Source organism: Mandrillus leucophaeus, unplaced genomic scaffold (genome assembly GCF_000951045.1).
Source record: "Mandrillus leucophaeus isolate KB7577 unplaced genomic scaffold, Mleu.le_1.0 Scaffold51, whole genome shotgun sequence".
Taxonomy (NCBI): Eukaryota; Metazoa; Chordata; class Mammalia; order Primates; family Cercopithecidae; genus Mandrillus; species Mandrillus leucophaeus.
Window position 1 is genome coordinate 2,111,375 of NW_012105475.1, and position 25,549 is coordinate 2,136,923.

Consider the following 25,549-nt stretch of genomic DNA (forward strand, 5'->3'; position numbering starts at 1 on the left):
GTAGCAAAGAGCAAAGGCCAGAGGCAGGAATGAATATAAAATTCTGAGTAACTAAAAGAAGGCTAGAGTGACTGGAACACAGGGATGGGGAGGGGAGGGGAGGTGGGAAAAAGACACAAGCGATGGGAGTGATCCAAGACAAAACTAGAAGTAACATCGGCTCAGGTAGCCCGGAATGTTGTAAGCCACATTAAGGATTTTGACAGTTTTGCGAAGAGCAGTGGGAGATTATTAAACAGTTTCAATCAAGAGCCAAGCAAGCTCAACTTTTCTGATGTTCTTAATAAGGTAAACTAAAATAAAACTAGCAGATTGACCTTGATCTCAGTGTGCTTAGTTATGGGAGAGTTAATGTTAGATGATTTACCAACCAAAGAAAGCACGTTTTGCTTAAATGACAGTTAGCAAACATTAATTTCAGGACATGGTTAATACAAGCATGTGTAATCAGAATTGTGATTTACATTTAGGCACACTGAACTAGCCATTACTTAGAAATTTCTCATAAAGATACCACTATATTATGCTTGATTGCACTTGTAGAAAACAAACCCTTGAATTTTCACTTTAGGCTTAGAGAACAATCACCATTTTTGCAAATCCTTTGCCAAATGAAAATGAAAACTTCTAAGATGAATTTCTTTCTGCAGGGTAGAGATTACACTCACGTAAAGATTTAGCTGACAACTACCAAAAAAGAATTGGGAGAATAAATGGGAGAAACAGCTGTCCAGGAAGTTATCAGTTGCCAGGTTTGCTTGTAATGCAGAGAAATTCCCAGGAAGTCAAAGAGTGCTCATTGGTGATTGCACATCTTTTGAAATCACATCAGAGGTCTCCATTTTCTAGCCTCTTCTCTTGAAAAGGAATATCTGTTTCCAGGCTCCCACAGGATGTATAATTTTGCACAATTGTTCATAGCTATTGGCACCATTTATCTCTCTAGTCATCCACTGTTCCATGTTGTATAAGTCTGAATATGCTTTGCACACACACTTTAAAAGACGGTAGTTAAAGCGATCTCACTTTGATCGTCTTACTCCAGCAATACAATTTTTAGGGGTTTGGTTTTGTTTTGTTTTTAAACAATATGCACTTTTCCTATCATCATAATGAAATGTGAAATGTTCCCTTGTCCCCATCGCACACCCTATGTGGCTCACTTCTTCAGTGCCTCACTGCTCAAACCTCTAGGGGAGCACACAGACAGGCAGGCTGCGGGACTCCGACCCCACGGCAGTGTCTGGGGTGAACGTTGACAGCTGAAGCCCCAATGGGCGTGTGTTACAGGGTGGTCTTTTAGTTTACCGTCTATAGGCAGCTTGTGTTAGTTCAATTAGATCCCCTTCCTCATCACAAGGACAGAGGGCTTTCTGTATCCGGGTTCTTGCCTTGGTGCACCGGAAGAATTGGATCACGTGGGGGTTTGGAGAATGAGTGGAAAGTTGTATTGAGTAGAAGTAGTTCTCAGCCCTTGAGGAGACCAGAAGGAAGAAGGCCTCCCCCTAGAGTTGGGCCACTCGCTGCCCGGCTCTCCTCTGACTGCCCCGGCCAAACTCCGCCTCATTCCGCAGGTCGCCGGTCGATGTCCTGTCGCGGGTGGATGTCCTGTCGCGGGTGGATGGCCTGCCGCCGTGCCGGAGTCTATGGATGTGCTCTTCCGCAGACATGCTCTCGAATGACCAGACACATGACCAACCACTTGTGTCTTCTTCTGCCGATGTGTTTCTCAAGACGTCCAGTCGCTTGTGTTTTTTCCTTGCTAGGGTCTCGAGTTTTTATGGGCGCAGGATGGGGTTGTGGTGGGCCAAGGTGGTCTTGGAAAATGCAACATTTGGGCAGGAAGGCGGGAGTGCCTGTCCTCACCTAGGTCCGTGGGGATAGAGCCCTAGCCAGGGACCACGCCCTTCTCTACCCAGCACTTTCCTTCCCCTCTTCCCTATCATTTAAAGGGATCACGCTCTTCCCTTCCCAGCACTCCCGTATCAATAATATGCAAGATTTTAAAGATGCAGTGCAAAATAAGAAAAACATCTGGAAAGTTTGGAACCGTAAAACCAGTCTGCATTGTCTTTCTTAAAGACTGAAATTGTACAATATTTATTTTCATGCAACAAACACTTATCTATCACTTGTAAGGAGGATTTGTCAGCCTTTGTTCAAAGATGCTGTACAAATACTAACATGTCAAATATTATGTAGAACATTCTGTTTCTTTTTTATTTATTTATTTTGAGACAGAGTCTCACTGTGTTGCCAGGTTGGAGTGCAGTGGCGCGATCTCAGCTCACTGCAAGCTCTGCCTCCCAGGTTCAAGCGATCTCCTACCTCAGCCTCCCAAGTAGCGCCCGCCACCTCGCCTAGCTAATTTTTGTATTTTTAGTAGAGACAGGGTTTCACCATGTTGCCCAGGATGGCTTCTACTACTAAAAATACAAAAATCAGCTGGGTGGTGGTGTCGCATGTCTGTAATCCCAGCTACTCAGAAGGCTGAGGCAAGAGAATCACTTGAGCCTGAGAGGTGGAGGTTGCAGTGAGCTGAGATGCACCACTGCACTCCAGCCTGGGCAACAGATTGAGATCCTGTCTCCAAAAAAAAAAAAAAAAATTGACAGATTAGCGACAGGGCACAGTGGCTCAGGCCTGTAATCCCGGAGCTCTGGGAAACCAAGCAGGAGGATCGCTTGAGGTCAGGAGTACCAGCCTGGACAACACAGTGAGACTTCATCTCGAAAAAAAAAAAAAAAATTGAAAAATAAGAAAATTAGCAGGGTGTAGTGGTGGGCACCTGTAGTCCCAGCTACTACAGAGGCTGAGGCAGGAGGATTCCCTTGAGCCCAGGAGTTCGAAATTGCAGTGAGCTGTGATTGCACCACTGCACTGCAGCTTGAATGACAGAGCAAGACCCTCTCTCTAAAACAAATTTTAAAATTGTTTAAAAAAACTGTTTAAATTGACAGATTAGAATCTAATCAGTTTCTTTCCAGAGCTACTTGAACATCTCAGGAGATTCTAAGGATGGAAAAGGAAGGAGTTTTAATTGCAGAGTTTCATTCCATGTCTTGTCAAACCAGGTCTAGATTTGCCATTTAGAGCTGCATTCTCTGATCCTGTGTTTTCAGAGAGGTTTCTCCATGTAGATAAACAATGAGCTGCATCCTTCCTCGGATTGGTAGGTGTTCTTTGGGCTTTATATGTGTGGCGTAACAACAGCACACAAACGCCAGGGGGCAATGCAGTGTCACCGAAGAATCATAGGAAACTCGGGTCTGGCTTTGACTAAGAACATTGGCAGCATCCTGGGGCAAAGGTGAAATCCTTACTAACAAGAGTTTCACAAAGGAAAAAATAAGTTTAAAAATCCTTTCTTTGAAAGCTTCCTGTGTTGTCATCAAAATTGTCCTTCAGTATTTGTGCACAACTGGAAGTTTTGTGATATTATTTGCAAAAGATTTGCTTTTCATTTTTTCTTAATGCGGCTGCCTAGTCTTTCCTGGAAAGTTTCCTGGGTCTTTCTGCGTAGGAAAGATTATTCTAACCAACTCTGGGCTAGCCTGGATCACATTGTTAGGACTCTGTCGCGTCCTCTGCGTGACCGCGGGGCTCTCTTCCCCCGGTGCTCATTCAGCGCTTCCAGCTGCCTCTGCGGTTGGAGTCGGGCTCCCTTTAAGGTAATTCCAGTCCGGGCCTGTGTTTTGTTTCCAGCTCGGCAACCGCCAGGTGTCTGCCCTCCCTTAACCTCCAAGGATGAGAGATCAAAGGTGCCCCTACATCTGCCTCCTGCCCAGCTCTTTAATCTGTTACATGTTCAAAAGGGACAAATGCAGTATTGTGCACTCAGGGAGGGAGGACAAATCAGAGAAATGGAAATGGGCAGAGCCTCAGAATGTGTTAACTTACATAAATGATATGGAATATGCCTGTCTACATATTAGCCCTGCTACGGTGGAGGTGTTTTCTTCTTAAAAGAGCCAGAATATTACGGAGAAATGGAAATCCTCTTTTCTCCAGTTGGAACCCTAGTAAACCCATTTAATGAAATATTGTACACAGACCCATTTGGAGGTCATTATTAGGAGAAGTATAAAGAGATAAAACAAAATATTTTTTAAATTTATGAAATGGAAATTACATAAAGGGCACTTGTAGAGACCTGGGCTTATTTTATACACCGCAAAAATGATAAAGTCATCTTTAAGTAGAGCAGATATTTTAAGGACTATTTCCAGCGGAGCATGTATTTTCCATATCCATAGAGCTAAGTAGGGGAATGCATTTTTAAACAGTAGGAATACAGATAAGGTATTAAGAAAATAATACTGAGAGCAATGGGTATGGAAGGTACAGAATTTACCTAGCTATCAGGACTCAGGAAGCAGCAATTACTTCTTCCATTTTTAGAGGAAGGGGGTGGGGGTGGGGGAAGAGCTCCTGATCTAGTAACAAATTGTTTCTAAACTTAAATTGAGAAACATTTTAAACAGTTTGAGCATCCACGATTTTCTTTAGACTTTTAGAAGAGCTCTCTAACTTCCAACTATAGACATAAATGTGAACAGGCACTGATTACTTTTTTCTCTATGCATTCCTGCGCCCACACACCCAGAGGCTCTCTTATGCTTCCTCTTCCCCAGCGGTTACAAAAAGGAACTCCAGCAACTTCAGTTGTGCTTAGCTGCCTTCACAGACAATAGCAAAGCAGGACCAGTGGCTTCATATTAAGTCACACTGTCTTTCCCCAGTTACAATGGCTGAGAACCCAGATTTTCACAAGGTGCAAAGAAAAGAATATTGACATGGTTATTAAAAGCTATGGTGAGAAGGGAGTCTTTATCAGTTGCTTCAAATATTTCATTCACCTTCTTGACAAATATTTATTCCGCACTTACTATGTCCAGACATGGTGCTGAACTCGGGGAATTCACTGGTGATCAAAAGCAGTCTTACCCTTTGTTCTCATGCAGTTTACCATTTAGGGGTGGAGACTAGCATCAATCAAATAATCACAGAGATAACTGCACTGAAACAAAAAAACAGTTCTTGTGGGAGAATCTACTGTAACAAAGTGACTAATCTAGAGGCTCAGGGAGAAATTCCCTGAGAAAACCCTCATTAGCTGGGAGTCAAAGGATCAAGAAAGGTGAGGGATGGCACGTGCTAATTCTGCATTAAATATTAGTAGAACTGAAAGGGTGATGTGGCTAGAGTACCAAGAGCTAAGGGACAGGGCACATGTGTAGCCAGAAAATGTATGCACAGCTGACTATGTCTCTCATCTGTTGCTACATAGCTTATTACCCCAATGTGGAGCAGCTGAAAAACAATCCTTGTATTATACCTTATGATTTTGAATCAGGAATGTAGGCAGGGTTCAGCTGGGCAATTCTTCTGTTTCACATTCAGCTAGAAGTTGGTGTAGTAGTCAGAGTTCTCCAGAGAAATAGTATATCCATATATGTGTGTGTGTGTGCATATATGTATACTGACCCATAATTATGTAGGCTGAGAATTCCCAAGATCTGCAGTCAGCAAGCAAGCTGGAAACCCAGGAGAGCCAATGGTATAGTTCCAATCTGGGTCCAAAGACCTGAGAACCTGGAGAGCAATTACATAAGTTCCGGTTCAAGTGGAAGTCCAAAGGGAGGAGAAGACTGATGTCTCAGCAGGGAGAGAGAATTGTGTCTTACTTGGCCTTTTTGTTCTATTCAGGACTTCAACTGATTGGACAAGAACCACACACCTTAGGGAGGGAAGTCTGCTTTACTTAATGAACTGATCCAAATGTTAATCTCATCCAGAAACACCTTCACACACACTCTGAATAATGTTTGTTCAAATCTCTGGGCACCTCATGACCCAGTTGAGTTGACACACAAACTAACCATCACAGGCTGGCCTAGAGAGTCCAAGACGGCATTATTCACATGCCTGGCACCTTGATTTCCATGGCTGGGAGTGTGGGCTCCTGATCAATAGCAATATGGTAACTGTTGATTAGAGCACCTGTAATTGGCAGCCTTGCGGCTTCAAGACTCCTTACATGTCAGTTCACGGCTTCCAGTTTAGATTGACCTTTCCTATCCAAGAGATAGGAAATCTTAAGGTCTTAAGGTCTGAGCCCAGATGCTGGCAGAGCATCATTTCCATCATATTCCTAGTGATGGCCAAAGCAGTCCACAAGCCCACTCAGATCAAAGGGAATAACGAAGATGCCACCTCTCAATGGGAAGAGTTTCAAGTAATTTGTGCCATGATTAGTCATCCATGCTTCAGCCTCTGGACACAAATTATTCACATCTTCTGTAAGGCAGAATATACTCACCTCTTCTAAAGACTTCAAAAACCTCATCCCAAGCTCAAGTTTGAGATTCAGGTTCTTACCATCTAAATAAGGTTCAGTTGCTGATGGAGCCCATTTGATGCTGTTGTCTAGTACAATTTCTCTCAAGATGAAGACCTGTGAACTGAAAACACAAGATATCTGCCTCATATATGCCCAACATATACTGATAATACGGGGATGGGATAAGTGCTTGGGATACTCCCACTCAGAGTGGATAAACAGCTATACGCCAGGCATTACCATAGCAAGTCTGAAATTCACATGCTGCCAGTTCCTTGGCTACAGGGCCCAGTGCTACTCTCCGGAATGATTCTCTGCAACTCTTGGATCCACCCTCTAGACTCTTGTTGCACCTTCTGAGTTGTCCCCTTTCCATAGGAAATAGCACTTTCAGCTGAATAATCTTCTCAGTTTATGTTTCACCCATAAAAGTTTGGGGGCTCTAAGGACTCTTTGCACTTTACCTCTGCCTGCTTTCTGCAAGCTGATTATGTGTGTACCAATACACTTCTCTTGTAATCTTTGTGGGCATCCTTTGAATCTTATTAGGTTTCATTCTGTTAAATGAAACACACATCCACAATTCTCTTCAAGACAGTCCCTTCTTTGGTCTAGGCTCAGAGTTGGGGTGCTGTGGGACAATACCCTTAGGATTCTTTTTTTCTTTTTTTTTTTTTTTTTGAGACGGAGTCTCGCTCTGTCGCCCAGGCTGGAGTGCAGTGGCACGATCTCAGCTCACTGCAAGCTCCACCTCCTGGGTTTACGCCATTCTCCTGCCTCAGCCTCCAGAGTAGCTGGGACTACAGGTGCCCACCACCTCGCCCGGCTAGCTTTTGTATTTTTTAGTAGAGACGGGGTTTCACCGTGTTAGCCAGGATGGTCTCGATCTCCTGACCTCGTGATCTGCCCCTCTCGGCCTCCCAAAGTGCTGGGATTACAGGCTTGAGCCACCGTGCCCGGCCACCCTTAGGATTCTTAAAAGCCTTTTTGTCTATTTTAGAAACTCTATGAGGTACAGGCATATAAAAGTATTTTACAGCCACCCCCTAGGAATGTTAAAACAATTTTTGTTTTGTTTTGTTTTGTTTTACTCAACACACTCTAGCTCTTTATTGTCTCCAAATTTTGTTTGAAAACTGGACAGTTCTTTTTTGACTTGTCTTTCTCTACCTGCACCTTTTATTAGTGTAGCTTTTAAAAAAACTTCTGGCCGGGCACGGTGGCTCACGCCTGTAATCCCAGCACTTTGGGAGGCCGAGGCGGGCGGATCACAAAGGCAGGAGATCGAGACCATCCTGGCTAACACGGTGAAACCCCGTCTCTACTAAAAATATTTTTTAAAAAATGAGCTGGGCACGGTGGCGGGCGCCTGTAGTCCCAGCTGCTTGGGAGGCTGAGGCAGGAGAATGGCGGGAACCCGGGAGGTGGAGCTTGCAGTGAGCCGAGATCGCGCCACTGCACTCCAACCAGGGGGACAGAGCCAGACTCCGTCTCAAAAAAAAGAAAAAAAAACTTTTAAAATAAAAATGGCACTTTCAGCATTCTGCCTAGGAATTTTCTTACTAAAATCCATGGGTTCATTGAGTATATTTTCTATTTTCCACATTACTACAAGTGATAATGTTGGCAAATTCTCTGCCACTACCTTTTCTCCAGGCCTCAGTGACAATTTTCGGTGCTCCCAGGCTTCACCAACAGTCTCCTCAAGACCTTACAGCTGGCCGGGTGCAGTGGCTCACGCCTGTAATCCTAGCACTTTGGGAGGCCGAAATGAGTGGATTGCCTGAGCTCAGGAGTTCAAGACCAGCCTGGGCAACATGGTGAAACCCTATCTCTTCTAAAATACAAAAAAAGCAGCCAGGCGTGGGAGGCTGAGGCATGAGAATTGCTTGAACCCAGGAGGCAGAGGTTGCAGTGAGCCAAGACCGTGCCACTGCACTCCAGTCTGGGCAACAAAGTGAAACTCTGTCTAAAAAAAAAAAAAAAAAAAAAGATATTATAGCTTCTTCCTTCTGCCTAAACTTGACGCTTAGGCTCAGCTGACGTTTATCAGAGTGTCTGCACGTGGCCTTTCCATCAGAACTGTCTCAGGACTTGCAACCTGCTGTCTCAGGCTTCCCAGAGGGAGTGCTCCATGAGACCAGAGGGCAAGCTGCCTGTTTCATGAGATCTGGGCAGACAGCATCATTTCCTCTGTATTCTAATGGTGAAAAGCAGCCACAGAGTTTACCCAGATTCAAGGAGAGGAGACACAGCCTCCACCTCTCTGTGGGAGGAGTATGGAAGAATTTGTGGCAATTTTTATTCACCTATAACTGACATGATAGAGGGTTTTGCAGGTAATGTTAAGGCTTTTTATCTTAAGAATTTCACTGGGCACTGTGGTACATGCCTATAATCCCAGCTACTTGGAAGTCTGAGGCAAGAGGATCACTTGAGCACAGCAGTTTGAGACCAGCCTAAGCAATATAGTGAAACTTCATCTAAAAAATAAATGAATAAAATAAGACTTGGAAGGCTATTACATGAGCTTTAGAAAAAGTCACTCCAGCTGCAGCAAGGGAATAACTTAGAAAAAGGATATTAAAGGCTGAAGTTCTTTTTTAGTTCCTCTTTCTCTATTGTGCCTTATCATACAGTTTCCTGTGAACATTGCTGTCATAATTTGGCCCAGGGTGATGACAGTTGAGACAAGAGAACTGCAGATTATTGAGGTATTTGAATATAAAGTTAACTAACTAATATTTCTTGAAGTCCATTTAGGGCATAATTTTGTCTCCAAGTAGCCAATAAACTTACTTCTCAGAGACCTTGCCAACACTGGAACCCTAAAACACCTAAAAATTTACTATAAGTTACATGTATTCACTCTACACATAGATTTTGACTAACTCCTTATAAAGAACAGCCTCTAATTAGAAATAGACAGTGGTCAATATAATGAAATCTGAGTACTCAGCTCAATAACATCCATAATGGAAATAACATATTTGAAGTACATTTGCTGGGATTGATAAGATCCTCCTTGAGGATACTTGGGAATGATCACTTTTTCATTCAGTAAATATTTTTTGTGTGTTTGCTCTATGCTACAAACTTCTAGGCAGAGGAGTTCCAGTAGCAAAGAAAACAGACCAGGTTCCTGCTCTCATTCTGATTATATTCTAATGAGGACGACAGATGTAAACAAGGAAGCAGATGTAAAATCAATGAGATAACTGCAGTGATAAGTGCTATTTTTAAAAAATATAAGAAAGCCAGTTGTGGTGGCATGTACTTGTAGTTCCCGCTACTTGGGAGGCTGAGGCTGGAGAATTGCTTGAGCGCAGAAGTTCAAGGCCAGCCTGGCCAACAAAGTGAGACATCCCCCGCCATCCTTTTAAAAAATAAAAATTAAATAAATAAATAAATAAAAGAGAGCAATGGGGTAGAGAGTTATTTCTGGCCTGCTCTAAATACAGTCATCAAGGAAGACTTTCTGAGGAAGTTATATTTGAAGTCAAATATGAACAAAAGAAAAGAGCTGGCTATAGGAAGATTGAGCAGTTTAGGGCAGCAGGCAAGAGAGACTGAGCAGCAAGTACACTAGCCAAGAGCAGAAAGGAAAGAGCATTGCAAAGCACAGAGAAAAACCATGTGGCTAATGGGTCTGGAATAAGGGGAACAGTCATGGGAGATGAAGTAGAAGAAATAGGGAAATAGGCCGGGCGTGGTGGCTCACGCCTGTAATCCCAGCACTTTGGGAGGCCGAGGCAGGCAGATCACGAGGTCAAGAGTTCAAGACCATCCTGGCCAACGTGGTGAAACCCTATCTCTGCTAAAAAGACAAAAATTAGCTGAGTGCGGTCAGGCATTCTTGTAGTCCCAGCTAGTTGGGAGGCTGAGGCAGGAGAATCGCTTGAACCTGGGAGGCGGAGGTTGCAGTGAGCCGAGATTGCACCACTGCACTCCAACCTGGGTGGCAGAGGGAGACTCCGTCTCAAAAAATAAGAAAGAAAAAGAAAATATTGAGCTGAGAGAAAAACAGTTGTTTGTTTTCTGTTGTTGTTTTCAATTGTATTTTTCAAACACTTCTGCAGACTATGAAAAAGAAACCAAGGGGAGGGGGGTAGCATCCGTGTTTGTGTGTGTGTGTGTGTGTCTATATATAAATATAAAAATATATGTGTTACGGCTTACCCTGAATTCCAGGCAATGTCAATGTCAGCCTCTCACCAGATAATGTCTGTTGTGTGTCCTGGAAGTCAGCAGTGCTATGTGTAGCTTTTAACATCAACATCAATCCCCTCTTAAGTATTCAAATTTTTAAAAAACATTTACATTTTGAGATAAATGATCTTTCCCACTCGTTGTACAATTTTGTGTATCATGTTAATATAAGGTATCCAACTAGATATAGCTCGTTCTAAATGTTCACTGTAACATAGTTACTTCCCAATATAAAGGCCTACCCTACTATACAGAATAATTTGACTTGGGGTTTACAAATATGCGAAAAGTCTATCTGGAGCTAATGAATCACATGTTTTTCTTAACATAAGGTTTATAATTAGAGATCTAATTTTTGTTTGTATTTGAGCTTACCTTGTTTTCCCAAGTCAATAAATGATTATTGGGCTGTCCTTCACTGCCACCCCTGTCTTCCCTGAGAATTTGTTTAAATTTTCTTGTTTTCTTGCATGAATCCTGTTTCTACATACTGATCAGAGCACATTGTTATCTTTTCATTTGAATGACGTTTGCTGACATCATGATTATGCTCAAAAATGAATATGGCTGAAAAACTTGTTATTCTGATGTATATAATAATTCTACTCTGAAAAGATGAGGTGATTGCTTAATGAGTCAATTACTTGTACCTGACTTTGCGTCTTGGTTTAGCTGCCTGACCAAAAGAGCATCAAATCCAGTCAAATCCATTGATATTGTGATTATACTAGTTGATTGTCAATGACTGTTATTTCCAAGACAATGTATGCATAGTTTATTTTTGCAATGAAAGGCTTTACAGGTTTTGAAATAACTGGCAAAATAATAGTAAATCCTAAGTTTACTTCCATTTGTCTTGTTCAATTAAATTATAACCCCCTTTATGAAGATCTCAGGGAGGATCCTGAAGTTCAAAGTCTTCCCTGAGCCTGAGCAGAAAGAAGCATCAGTTATGGCAGTGGTGCCCTAAAGCGGGTTCATACCAGCTTGCAAGAGCCAGATGTTACAGTTTCAGACATTTTGGAAGCCCATTACTACAAATTAAAATGTATAACTTACAATTAGATAAATTATATCAAAAACAAAGTTATAAATATTTAAAACTCATCATTTCCTAGTCATGTTTCTATCCATGCTCTTGAGGTTACATTCTACCATACCCGTATGGTGGAAATACTACGTGCTAGTGTGGTCACTGCACATCTCTGCCCAACTTTACGTACACTGACAAATATGCCATGGTTCGAGTACTGACATAGTATGGAAGCTGAAAGAGGCTTTAATTTAATAAAAATAATTTATATCACATAAAAGATATAGTAACAGTAACTTTGTAGGGAAAAGGGTAAACTGGGATGCAACTGAATGAATGATTGTTGATCATGGTTGAACTGTTGGCTACAGATACAAGAGTTTGGCCAAGATGAACAAAAGAATTCCATGGCAACCAATTCTCTATATGAAATTTGCCGTAAAGAATACTGTATATTTCACTGTTACTTGTAGACTGTGTGCCACATATCCTTCGTATCAGCAAAATTTATAATAAACATATGGACATATATATGCATACTTCCTCCCCTAGAGAGTTTCTTATTGAACGTTGGGCCAGCGTTGGACACCACTGGTTATGCAGGAAAGATGAAATTCAATAGGAAACAAGCTTCAAAGCAGCTTTTCCAGAAAGTCATAAGGAAGAGCAACGTGAACATAATCTGTTCAAATCAGTGTGTGTTCATGCTGATACCAACTCGATTTACCAGTATTGAAAAGAATTTTATTTGCAAACTCCTCCAGTTTGAAAGAGAACCAGGACTTCAACCAAATGAAACTGCAGACATTGTTGTTCAGCCTAAATGATCATGACTATTGCATGAGATTAGATAATATTATTTATTTATAACTATGACTTATAAAAAATGCTTTTCAAAGGTCTTAGTTTATCTTAGTTTGGTATTTTCACCTTTAAATTCACCAAAAAGCCAGACGCAGTGGCTCACGCCTGTAGTCCCAGCACCTTGGGAGGCCGAGGTGAGTAGATCACAAGGTCATGAGATCAAGACCATCCTGGCTAACACAGTGAAACCCCGTCTCTACTAAAAGTACAAAAAATTAGCAGGGCGTGGTGGTGGACACCTGTAGCCCCAGCTACTCGGGAGGCTGAGGCAGGAGAATGGCGTGAACCCAGGAGGCAGAGCTTGCAGTGAGCTGAGGTCACACTACTGCACTCCAGCCTGGACGAAAGAGCGAGGCTCCGTCTTAAAAAAAAAAAAAAATTTTTTTTCACCGAAAAGGTGCATAAATATCAGTCAGGGGTACTGACATGCTTCATGAACAACTTGAGTTGCTCAGATAACCCGTTCAGTCTCTCGCTTGCGCGAGCAGAAAGCTAAACCCATCAGACCAAGAAAAGGGCTCTGGCCCAACCACCCCAGAGAAGAAAGTTACCAGATCACACCATGGATTTTCTGTTTTTGTTTTGTTTTGTTTTGTTTGAGACGGAGTCTCGCTCTGTCGCCCAGGCTGGAGTACAGTGGCATGATCTCGGCTCACTGCAAACTCCACCTCCAGGGTTCACGCCATTCTCCTGCCTCCCGAGTAGCTGGGACTACAGGCACTTGCCACCACGACTGGCTAATTTTTTTGTATTCTTAGTAGAAACGGGGTTTCACCATGTTAGCCAGGATGGTCTCGATCTCCTGACCTCGTGATCCACCCACCTCGCCTCCCAAAGTGCTGGGATTACAGGCATGAGCCACCGCGCCCGGCCCACACCATAGTTTTTAACCATCTGTTACATGTTTCAACAGAAACTCTGTCCTAACATGCATCAAATGATCTCTATATACAGTACCATAGAGGAAGTGCTTGTCCCTGGCGTCCTATTGTGTGAACTTTTATTGATCCATAATCTGGTATAATTTATACACAGAAATAAGTCACTCAGACAGACTTGGCTTTTGTCCCATCCAAAAACATGTTTGATCCCATTTTTAGTGAAAAATTTCCCCAAATGGTTTTAGTGGGGGAAAAGAAGACATCCATGAGACCTGGTTAAGACTAAACATTATTTTATTTTTGAAGTTGGTATTTGTTTCGTTACATTCTTGCAATGCCAGCAAAAAAAAGAAAAAGAAAAGTCCAGATCTGAAGCATGCGTGTGTTATGAGAAGCCTGGAAAAGGCGATTTGGGTCCATTGTATAACTGCCACTTTTTGTTTTTATTCAAGGTGTCATAAAACTGAGTTCTGCAGTTGAAGGTATGTTTTTACAACCGCAAAATCAATAATGTTTTGCTTAAAGGTTGCACAGCGCGGCTTGTAGCTCAAAAGCTTCTGTGGCAGTGGTGTTTGACGCCATGTGCGAATTGCCAGCTATTGCCATTGCATCTGTGTTTCTCCTTGTTCTGGTCATTTTATGCTGCAAAGCTCTTAGCCCTCCTCAAGTGGCGTTTGCAATGACCTGAGAGGGCAGCACCAACATGTCTGTTTCTGTCTCCTGATGTGACTGCCTCGGAGCCGGTGCTCCTCAGAGAGCCTGTGCTCTTCTGTGGCCTTATTTGAGGCTGGACGTGGTCTTGTCGGGAACCTTTGCCCTGGATCTTTCAGCAGAGCCTGGTCTAGAGCGTCCTTTATCCCAACAGAGCAGACGTGTTTTCCCAGGAAGTATGTGGGCATGAAGAGTCATTAAGGCTTCTCCCTGATGAGAAAATGAGATGGTTAAGGCATTTGCCAGTCTCATTGCGGGTTCCTCCTGGGCAGCGTGGCCCACCACCACCAGGCATAGTGAAGACCAAGTTCCTTTACTGTTGTCCATGTCGGTGAGCGGCAGTTCCCTTCAGTCATGCATTCAAAAAGCTGAGAAGAAAAGGAAGGATTTAAGGAAAGTACAAAAGAGACGTTAAAGCAAAGTGTTTTGCTGAGTAACCCCAAGAATATTAAAAATGACCTCATTTTCTGAAATGATTAATTGGTTATTGGTGTAAAATTGATCTCCTTAGCCTCATAGGAGTTTCACAAACCAAAAGTAGAGACTGTCATTTTCTTCTTTTGTGAGTTTCTGTGTTTGTTTTGGGGGGGCGTGCATTCTCGTTTATTGGGAGTTTGTCGGTCATGCTTTGGAGGTTTCTTCATCCTCACTTAATCAGGGGAGGCTGCATGGAAGAGGTGGTGGGTTTTCGGGTGAGTTTTCAATTTAAAGGGAGATGTGGCTGGCTTGGTGAATGGGCAATGCATGGAGGTGGGAAGTGGGAAATTGCACTGGGGGTTGGAGTGGTGAGGCCATTCAGGGGGCTGGAGTTTCAAGGTTGGGAGGTGGGAGAGTAGGTCAGTTATGTACCCATGGGACTGGCAAATCCAAAGTGAGGGTGCCCTATCCCTTTGGTGGATTTAGTACCATCACATTTTACAAAACCAAGTTGAAAAGGCAGTATTTCTGGCATTTGTGGCGGAAAGTATGTTGCTACTCTAAACTGGGCAAAAGGTGCAGGCAGCGGTGTTTCAGGGTGGAGAGAAAAAACCTTCTCATCTCAGGGAAAAAGTGCAAGTTGCAGGCCTCTGGTAGGCCAAGCAGAAATTCAAGTTCCCTTTACCCATCAAAATGGAATTTTACTGAAGGACAATCCAAGCTCCTCCCTGCCTAACAAGAAATAAGAGACACAGAAACAAAATCAAGCAGCACCATGAGAATGACCTTGGCTGCAGAAACTCCCAGTAGCAATTTCAGCACTGAGTTTCAGTTAATTATCTGTTGAATTACAGATAACAGCTGTTCACTCTGGGCCGTTTTGATGTTTTATCAAGGAATGGCTTTGAAGTCATAGTTTTACATTGGCTGCTTGGTTCAAGTGCAGTGTTTCACTTACAACAAAAGGATATAGCGACAAAATACAATTTTCATTTTAACAGTCAGAAAGTCAAGAGAGCACTAAGTAATTTTTAAACTGTTGTTTTGCTAGAGGTTACTAGTGGGTGTCATGGCTTGTCTGCACCCCCAGAACAGTGTTCTGTTCTCTCCAGAAAGATGAGAGTTTGAGGGAAAATGAAGGCAGGAAGCAGAATGACTGCTTGGGGCTTGTCTGGCAGCCTCTGGCCACCTTCCTCATCACTCGGCCTCCTCTGAGTCCCTGGGGCTCACAGGAAGTTCTCTGGAGTGGCTGCGGATACCGGAAGTCAGGCCCACTGCCGCTGTTGCTTGAGCATCTTTTGGGCAGCTTGTTGTCTGAGGCTCGGGAGCATGCTGTGTTGTAACCGTGTTAGAATATATGTGTGCAGGGGCAATTTGGGAGTGCGGTTGTTGGGGTGGGGGATGTGTGTTCCATGCATGCATTCTCAGTGCATCTGAAACGTAGAACTCCTACAAGCATGCTCAGTGGCATGTGTGTCGGACACTATCTCTTGATGAGAAATCAAACCTCAGATGGTCGGCCTTGCCACTGCTTAGCTAATTACCGTACTTGCAACTTTCCAATCTGTGGAATGAATTCAAGGCAGTTTCGTACAGCTTTTCATATCAAAGAGTACGCACATCAGTGGAAGAAATCCACTGTCAGAAATGAAACCTCTTTCCTTTTTTTTTTTTTTTTAAAGACTCCGCTCTGTATTATCCTAGAGCTCTGAAAATAGTATTAATATTTTAGGTAGATTCTCTTATTCTTTTCAAGGAAAAATAATTGCCAAAGTCCTAAGAGAAAAACAAACCAAGATTGCATTTGCCACTCCCTACCAAGTGTCTATGGCAGGCAGTTCTGTTTCTTCTTTTCTGGAGCAGGGGTGCCCTCTTCTGCACTGTGCAGCTTCATAGCAGCTTTTTAAATCATCAGAAAGAAAAATCCATTTTGTATCTCGTGAATGCTAAGGTTAAAGGTGGAATGTCCTTTGAATTTAAACAGAAACACTCATCAATGCTTTGATTATGTTGCGATGAGGAAAAATATGTGAACAGGGAAAAAGTTCAGTTTGAAAGAAATAATTGCAAAGTTTTATCGATGACACTGATGAATTCTCACCTCCGATTTTAGACTGATAATCCCCGACTCCAAGAAAATTTGGGTAAGAGAGAAACATCCAGACAGCAATTTGAGGGAAGGGGGAGACAGTCGCACCAATGGCAGCGAAGGAAAAACCACTCACAACAAGAATTCCACAAGAATCTTCTAAATATTTCTCTGAATAGGGTCTTTTCTCTTGATACTGGAGCAGGGAGATAGATGTAGGGCTACGTATTTTCACAAGTAGGACCAAAACATTGGCCTTATCAAGGAGAAGTGGGAACACAGGTCGTGGAAGAGCTGAGTCACCCCTGAGTCCGAATGGCTCTGATATTCTATAGGCAGCTATTTCTTTCCAGGGAAGGAGGGGCCACCCGAGCCGGAAACTCTCGGTCCAGTTGAAGTGGTGTATTCGCACACGGGGAGTGGGAGTGTTCCGGCAGTCACAGGCCTGGAGGGGCAAGACGAGCCAGCCGTGGTGGGCGGATGCAAGTCCTCGCCACTGATAACCGGCGCGTGTTCTCTGTTGAGACTTGTCTCCAAGCGATTTGCTTATACCTTGTAGGTGAGAATCCGAAATGCCAAAGGGACATCACATTCTTTTGGAAGCCCGTATGAAAACAACGAAGGTTGTGTTCTGTGGAAAAGTTCCATGTCTCTAAATAGAGGAACAGATGAGCCTCTCTGAAGAAATCAAATAAATGAGGGCTGGCCGCGATGGTTCCCACCTCTAATCCCAGCACTCTGGGAGGTTGAGGCAGGAAAATAGCTTGAGGCCAGGTATTCCCACGCTCTGGTCCACAGCGCAAGAGTCCCCCTCATCTCTACAAAAAATATTTTGTAATAGTTAGCTGGGTGTGCTGGCATATACCTGTAGTCCTAGCTACTTGGGAGTCTGAAGTGGCAGGATCAGTTGAGCTCAGGAGTTTGAGGCTGCAGTGAGCTATGATTGCACCACTGCACTCCAGCCTCATCAGCAGAGCGAGACCCTGTCTCTAAAATAAAATATTTTTAAGGAAAAATTCTGTTGTTCATAGTATGACAAACAATGTGTCCAAAAACACCCCAAATGGATTTAATGTATTAAAAATATTCCTAATGTATTGATGTCATTCCCTCTGTAGGTGAACTCTGTCCTTGTCATTGTGTCTTTCTTTCTTCCTTTTTTTTTCATACAGAGTCTTGCTCTGTTGCCCAGGCTGGAGTGCAGTGTTGCAATCTCGGCTCATAGCAACCTCCGCCTCCCAGGTTCAAGCAATTCTCATGCCTCAACCCCCTGAGTAGCTGGGACTACAGGCACACTCTATCATGCCTGCCTAATTTTTTTTTTTTTTGAGATGGAGTCTGGTTCAGTCACCAGGCTGGAGTGCAGTGGCGTGATCTCAGCTCACTGCAACCTCCGACTCCCTGGTACAAGCAATTATCCTGCCTCAGTCCCCTGAGTAGCTGAGATTCCAGGCGTGCGCCACCACACCCAGCTAATTTTTGTATTTTAGTAGAGATGGGGTTTCACCATCTTGGCCAGGATGGTCTTGAACTCCTGACCTCAAGATCCACCCACCTCAGCCTCTCAAAGTTCTGGGATTACAGGAGTGAGTCACCGTGCCCGGCCAGTTTCAATATTTTTACTACTGGAAATCAAAACATTAGTCAGATAACTGACAGAGATAGGGTAAAGCTGTGTCTCAGAAGGAGTTCCTTCCTTCCACCAGCGTGGTAGGCGGCAGTGTGTCAGGAATACTAAATGGAATATTATAGAAACTGAGAACAAAACTCAAGAAACTTGTTTCTGCAAAGAAACCCAGACATCCTGTTTATAAGAGTGACGTGGAGGCTGGAGCACCACACTAAACAAACAAATGTTCTGTTCTCAGATATATCTTGCAGACATTTGTCATTATACTTCTGGCTAAAAGTTATATATTTTTTTTTCTTTTCAAAATTTTTTTTTTAGAGACAGGGTCTCTCTATGTTGCCCAGGGTAGTGTCGAACTCCTGGCCTCAGGCGATCCTGCTGCCTTAGCCTCTGCATCCAGCCAAAATATTCCTATGAAATAGAAATGTTTCAACCAGGCACGGTGACTAACACCTGTAATCCCAGCACTTTGGGAGGCTGAGGCAGGAGGATCACTTGAGGTCAGGAGTTCAAGATCAGCATGGCCAATATGTGAAACCCCGTCTCTACTAAAAATACAAAAAATTAGCCAAGCATGATGGCAGGTGCCTGTAATCCCAGCTACTCAGGAGGATGAGGCAGGAGAATCGCTTGAATCCAGGAGGTGGAGGTTGCGGTTTGTGCAACTGCACTCCAGCCTGGGTAACAGAGCAAGATCCTGTTTCCAGAAAAAAAAACAGTAATATCTCTGGGAGCATTGAGAGTTTCCCAAATAGCTTCCTAAGACTAAGACCTTCCTGAAATGGCAGAGATGGAGCCAAGAGACTCAGAAACTGGAAGATGTGTGGAAAGAATTTTCCAAGGATTAGCCATTTGTAGCCTTGGGATTACCCTCACCTCAGATAAAGTTGACCTCACGTGACCAACAATTGGCCTCATCTCAGAGCTCTTTCACATTTATCTTTTTACTTTTTTTTTTTTTTTTTTAAGTTTCTCTTTTCCCCTCTTTGTGTCCCTCTCCCTCCTCCTCTGTTCCAACTGCCCTTTTCTATTTCTGCGCAGTGTAGAAGAAAGTTTAAGGGGGACCTTAGGCAACAGAAAGTCAACCAGTGCCTGGAAGGGTCTGACAAGGAACCGCTATTTGCTTCAGTGTCCTCGCCAATAAAATAAAGACTTCTCCTGGGGCAGTTGCAGAGACTAAACTAGATGCTAGAGAGAAAGCCTTAACACAGTGTACGGAAGGCAGTAGGCGCTCTCCTTCCCTCTTTCCTCTTTCCAATGTCTAATGTTCACTTCCACTACCACCGTGGTGTAGCACACTGCTGAGAGTTTCATTTTGGGCAAAGCCACAAACAGAGCCAGCATAAATCCTTGCTTCTCCCCTTTGAGAGTACTTAGAGGGAAGCAACTCCTCCTGTTGGGTAGGGCTCTCTGATCACCTTTCTGGGACCTGTGGCATCTGCCAGGGGCCAGTCACAGCCCCAGTTTGGAGTGTTCGATTCAGACGAGATTGTCCCCCAGTCTGTTCTTTGAGTCCCAGAAGGTGGGGAGGAGAGGAAAGGTTTTCAGGCTGATACAACAAACAAGTGCTAATTGAAGACCGATTTCATCAATATTAATTGTGTTTTATTACAAAGGAGTTTATACTTGCACAGTGTTCCTGAGCAAGCCATTTGTCACCACTCATCAAGGATATGAACGTTTTTGAATAAGGAGAACCAAAGTGAATACAACCACAGCTATTCAGAGAGAAACTTCTCATAAATCTTTGAACTCAATAGCCAAAAACTAATCAAATCTGTGCTGAATGAGCAGCCTTAAGCACTTAACAACAAATTAGCATAATCCAGAGGACAGTGTGCATCCCAAGCACCATAACCTGCCTTTCACCCTTCTCCCGGGGGCAGGAAATAGGCATTTATAAGTCAAAGGCAAGCTGCCAACGATAATCTGCCACTTGTCACTGATTTATTTTCCCTCTTTTCTTTTTGTTTTTCAAGAGTATAAGTTTCAATGTCTGTGTATTTGTTTTTGTTATTTTGGCAGTCTAGTGAAAGTTTTCAATGTAAACAAAACTCTTACTCTTAAAGAACAAGCAGCTCTATTAAATTGCATAAGAAGGCAGTTCTTAAAGACAATGGTCTAATTAGCAGTCTTTGAAGCCAATTCAATAGTAATATCAAAGCCACTTCTAGTATTTCAAGCCCAAATTTAGAAAATGGCCTTGATGTTTTCAGTCTAAAATTATAATCTGACCTTACTATTCATTTTGGAGCACACTATAATTTAGAAAACTGCTGAAATCACTTAATGTTATGAACCTGGAAATCACACCCTCTTAAACAATACATCACACCCATTAAAATTAACTGTAAAATCCATTTTGTATTGATTTTGTTTGAATCTGGTATTCAACTAAGATGCTTACATACGTAAATATGGCCACAGCTGTATATACAACGGTTTTGTTGAATCCATTGATGCTTTAAGTTGAAAGAGCATACATTGTGGGTTTTGTTTGGTTTCACTGAGAAGGCCAAGGGATTTTTCTAGCAATGTTTCAACAAAATGCAAAATTAGATGCCAGCCCAGAAGCTTTAAGGATGCGAAATGTTTTGAAAATACAGATTTTCAGGTATTTCCTAGCTTTAACCAACATGGGTGCTTAAGTGAAGGCAGAAGGCAGCCTGGTGCACCTCTGTTGAGTACAATGTTTCTTAAACATGCACCTGTTAAGAGATATGAAGCAAATTTAATTTCCTTTTTAGCCTTCTATATCCCATCATTGATTTTATACATGCCCTCCTCAAATATGAACTCCTAAAATTGTGTTTGGAACACATATTGGAAGAAAGTATAGAACAGTATATAGGAAAGTCCTAGGTTCAAACTTCATAGCCATAACTTCCTGGCTGGGTTGTAATCTGGAGCAAGTTACTCTGTCTGTACCCCAACTTTCCTCATCTGTAAAATGGGGTAAAGCCACTTAGCACTCCAGATGATTAAGAAGCTTAAATAGGCCGGGCGTGGTGGCTCACACCTATAATCCCAGCACTTTGGGAGGCCAAGGAGGGTGATCACCTGAGTCAGGAGTTTGAGACCAGCCTGGTCAACATGGTGAAACTCCATCTCTACTAAAAATACAAAAATTAGCCAGGCGTGGTGGCGCACACCTGTAGTCCCAACTACTCGGGAGGCTGAGGCAGGAGAATCACTTGAACCCTGGAGGTGGAAGTTGCAGTGAGCCAAGATCGTGTCATTGCACTTCAGCCTGGGTGACAGAGCAAGACTCAGTTTAAAAAAAAAAAAAAGGAGCTTAAATAAAATCAGATAATGTTGAAGTACCTAGTAAACTGTTTAGCATGTAGGCATTCAATATGTTTTAGATACTTATTTATATTGTTTTGTTATTGTTTTTGTTTTTATTGTGGGCTTAAAAATTAAATTATAAAAAATTCATATTCTGCTACTTTTACTTGATGTCATTATATATAGACATATATATATATATATATTTTTTTTTTTTTTTCTTTTTTTTGAGATGGAGTTTCCCTCTTGTTGCCCAGGCTGGAGTGCAATGGCACAATCTTGGCTAACTCCAACCTCCGCCTCCCAGGTTCAAGCGATTCTCCTGACTCAGCCTCCCTAGTAGCTGGGATTACAGCCATGAGTCACCATGCCCAACTAATTTTTTGTATTTAGTAGAAACAGGGTTTTACCGTTTTGGTCAGGCTGGTCTCGAACTCCTGACCTCAGGTAATCCACCTGCCTCAGCCTCCCAAAGTGCTGGGATTACAGGCGTGAGCCGCCATGCCTGGAGATGTTACAATTTTGTGTTTTTTTTGGAGATAGAGTCTCGTGTCTCGCTCTGTTGCCCAGGCTGGAGTGCAGTGGCGTGATCTCGGCTCACTGCAAGCTCCGTCTCCCAGGTTCACGCCATTCTCCTGCCTCAGCCTCCCGAGTAGCTGGGACTACAGGCGCCGCCACCACGCCCGGCTAATTTTTTATTTTTTAGTAGAGATGGGCTTTCACTGTGTTAGCCAGGATGGTCTCGATCTCCTGACCTCGTGATCCACCCGTCTCGGCCTCCCAAAGTGCTGGGATTACAGGCGTGAGCCACCGCACCCGGCCATTACAATATTTTTTAAACAGCAGTGATCATGTGTCTAAATAACATGAATTTGTTTTTTACTAAATTGAATATTATTTTATTACATGTAATCTAATGAAAATCTAACTTATGAACTTGATACAATCAAAATCACTCAAGAAAAATGATTAGAATTCTCTACACAACTCTTTCCTTTTCTTTATCTGGTTATGGTTTTGGTTTAAGCATGGAGGGTTTTATTTGTTTTCTTTTCTTATCCTTTTCTTTTTTTGGAGACAGGATCTCACCCAGGCTGGAGAGTAGTGGTGCAATCTCAGCTCACTGTAGCCTTGACCTCCTGGTCTTAAGTGATCCTCCACCTCAGTCTCCCGAGAAGCTGGGATCACAGGTGTGTGCCATCACGCTCGGCTAACTTTTTATTTTTTATAGAGATGAGGTCTCATTATATTGCCCGGGCTGGTCTCAAACTCCTGGGTTCAAGCTGTCTTCCAGCCTTAACCTCCTAAACTGCTGGGATTACAGGCATGAGCCACCACACCTGGCCTCCTTTTTTAAAAATATTGTTTTGGAGTAGCATTAGTCGAGCAAATACTCATCAAATTAAAAATAGGACATTTGAAAAATACCACCATCAAATGATTTAGGGCATACCAGTCTTTTTCAGTATCATAACTCATATAGAATATTTGTAAGGCATAATGACGTAAAGGATTCAGGCTGCTGAGGTCTGTGGCAGGAAGCACAGAAAGACTGTTTCCAAACATGACATATTATACTTTATTACTTCGTGCTTACTAATCTATTTATGACAAAATTCATGAATAAAGTTATTAAATGCCCATACTACTATCTCATGCCCTATCCCAGGCCATGGGGACAGAAGGATGGAAAGATGAGCCAGACATGGTTCTCCTATCTAGAGACAGCAGCGTATGTGTGAATAGGCCATTATAACTTAATTTAATGAATGCAATGGCAGGAATATATAAAAGGAATTCTGTGAACATAAAAGTCAGCCTAGGAACTCTGCCTGGGTGGATCAGAAGGATGCCCCAGTGCAGATGTCTAGGACTTTCAAGCTATGCAGAGGCAAACAGGAAGGGGAGGGCTCACTGAGGGAGGCCTAATCCTGCACACGGACAGAAGGATGAAAAACGCCCAGCGCACCAGGAGGCAGCTGTGGCTGCAACTCCATGCCCAGAAGGGAAAACAGCCAGGCATGAAGTTGGGAATGCCGGTTGGAAATACATTTTCAGAGTTCCTATAGGCAATACATAGCCAGAAAAGGATGTTATTTATTTATTTATTTTCATTTTCTGTATTGTGTATATATATTCACGTAGCTCAACAATTGAAATATGGCAGCCTGGACCACATGGGGAAACCCTGTCTCTACAGGAAATACAAAAATTAGCCAGGTGTGGTGGCATGCACCTGTAGTCCCAGCTACTCGGGAGGCTGAGGTGATCCTCCCACCTGGGAAGTCGAGGCTGCAGTGAGCTGTGATTCCTCCACTGCACTCCAGCCTGGGCTATAGAGTGAGACGCTGTCTCAAGAAAGAAAAACAAAAAACAATTAAAATACGAGGGAAAAATGCATTGACTCAATACCCAGTTCCCATTCCGCTTAACAGGTAACCTACCATGACCTATTTTCTTTTTTCTTTTTTTTTTTTTTTTTTTTTTTTTTTTTTTTTTTGAGACGGAGTCTCGCTCTGTCGCCCAGGCTGGAGTGCAGTGGCGCGATCTCGGCTCACTGCAAGCACCACCTCCCGGGTTCACGCCATTCTCCTGCCTCAGCCTCATAGATATATGCTTTTTGCATATGTAAACATTATGAGTATGTATTTTTCCCTTTTTTTTACCCAAAAGATAATACATAGATGTACACTATTGTACAGCTTGCTTTTTTTGCTTAACAATGTCTTAGTAATATTTCCATATTTCTATAGAGAACTTTCTAGTTATGTTTTGTAGCTACATAGTATTCTCCTATATGGGTATACTACAATTTACTTAATCAGTTTCTTCTTTGCCACACATTTAATTCGTCCCAATATTTTGCTTTCTCATACAGTTCTTTAATAAATAAATAATAGGCTGGCCACAGTGGCTCACGCCTGTAATCCCAGCACTTTGGGAGGCCAAGGCGGGTGGATCATCTGAGGTCAGGAGTTCAAGACCAGCCTGACCGACATGGTGAAACCCCATCTCTACTAAAGGTACAGAAAAATCAGCTGGGAATGGTGGTGGGTGCCTGTAATCCCAGCTACTCAGGAGGCTGAGGCAGGAGAATCACTTGAACCTGGGAGGCGGAAGTTACAGTGAGCCAAGATCGCACCATTACACTCCAGCCTGGGTGACGAGCAAAACTCCGTCTCAAAAAATAAATTATTTAATTAAATTAAATAAATAATATTGTAAGCATATAATTTTGTCCTAATATGTCTTCAGGACAAATCCCTGAAGTGGAGTCACGAGGTCAAAGGTTGTATTCATGAGGTTACGTTTTGCTACAATAAAAAACAACTCTCAAATCTGTCACTAAATATACCAAAAATATTCCAACCCTTGGTACCTGTCCTGTGATGTTCGCTGTGCGGGAGATTCCTGCTCCACACAGTGTCTCAGAGACCCAGGCTTGGGTCCTGTGCCTGCACCATCTGGAACCCACAACCTTCACAGTCATTGCCACAGGAGAGAGACAGCCTTGGACCAAAAGTGACAAACATTATTTCTACTTATATTTTATTGGCTAGAACTAGTCACATGGCCCTGCCAAACTTCACGAAGGTCAAGAAGTACAGTTTTTGTGTGTGTTTCTGGTAGGAGAAGAGAGTACAATATGGGTGAGCACTAATTATATCTATCAGAAAGCATGCATGCTTTTTCATTGGCAAAAGTCTGCCAAATGACCCTCCACAGACTTTCCCAATAGACACCGCTAGGAGTGCCAGCAGCACTGTTGAAAGCGCCTCTTTCTCCACAGTTTCATCAATACACTCTTTTATCAAACTTTTGGGTTTTCCATTTGTAATACTCTTATTAGGAGCAATGTTGAACCTATATTTGTATTTTCTTTTCAATGAACTGTCATGTCATATCCTTCAGCATTTTGTTTTCTTTTTGTTGTTTTTTTGAGAGGAGTCTGGCTTTGTCTCCCAGGCCGGAGTGCAGTGGCGGGATCTCGGCTCACTGCAAGCTCCGCCTCCCGGGTTCACGTCATTCTCCTGCCTCAGCCTCCCGAGTAGCTGGGACTACAGGCGCCGCCACCTCGCCCGGC

The 25,549-nt window shown here is 42.9% G+C and overlaps 1 protein-coding gene across 8 annotated transcripts in view; it reads left to right on the plus strand.

Annotated features, from left to right (window-relative positions):
* Positions 1-25,549, plus strand: part of DLGAP1 (discs, large (Drosophila) homolog-associated protein 1) — a 703,239-nt gene that overhangs the window by 501,617 nt on the left and 176,073 nt on the right. For 4 of the 8 annotated variants that reach the window (XM_011996317.1, XM_011996319.1, XM_011996320.1 and 1 more), the window contains one exon: positions 13,783-13,812. The exons of the other annotated variants lie outside the window; for them this stretch is intronic. In XM_011996317.1, the coding sequence (XP_011851707.1) occupies positions 13,783-13,812 (30 nt within the window). The remainder of the gene's footprint in view (positions 1-13,782; positions 13,813-25,549) is intronic. 8 annotated transcript variants of the gene reach the window in all.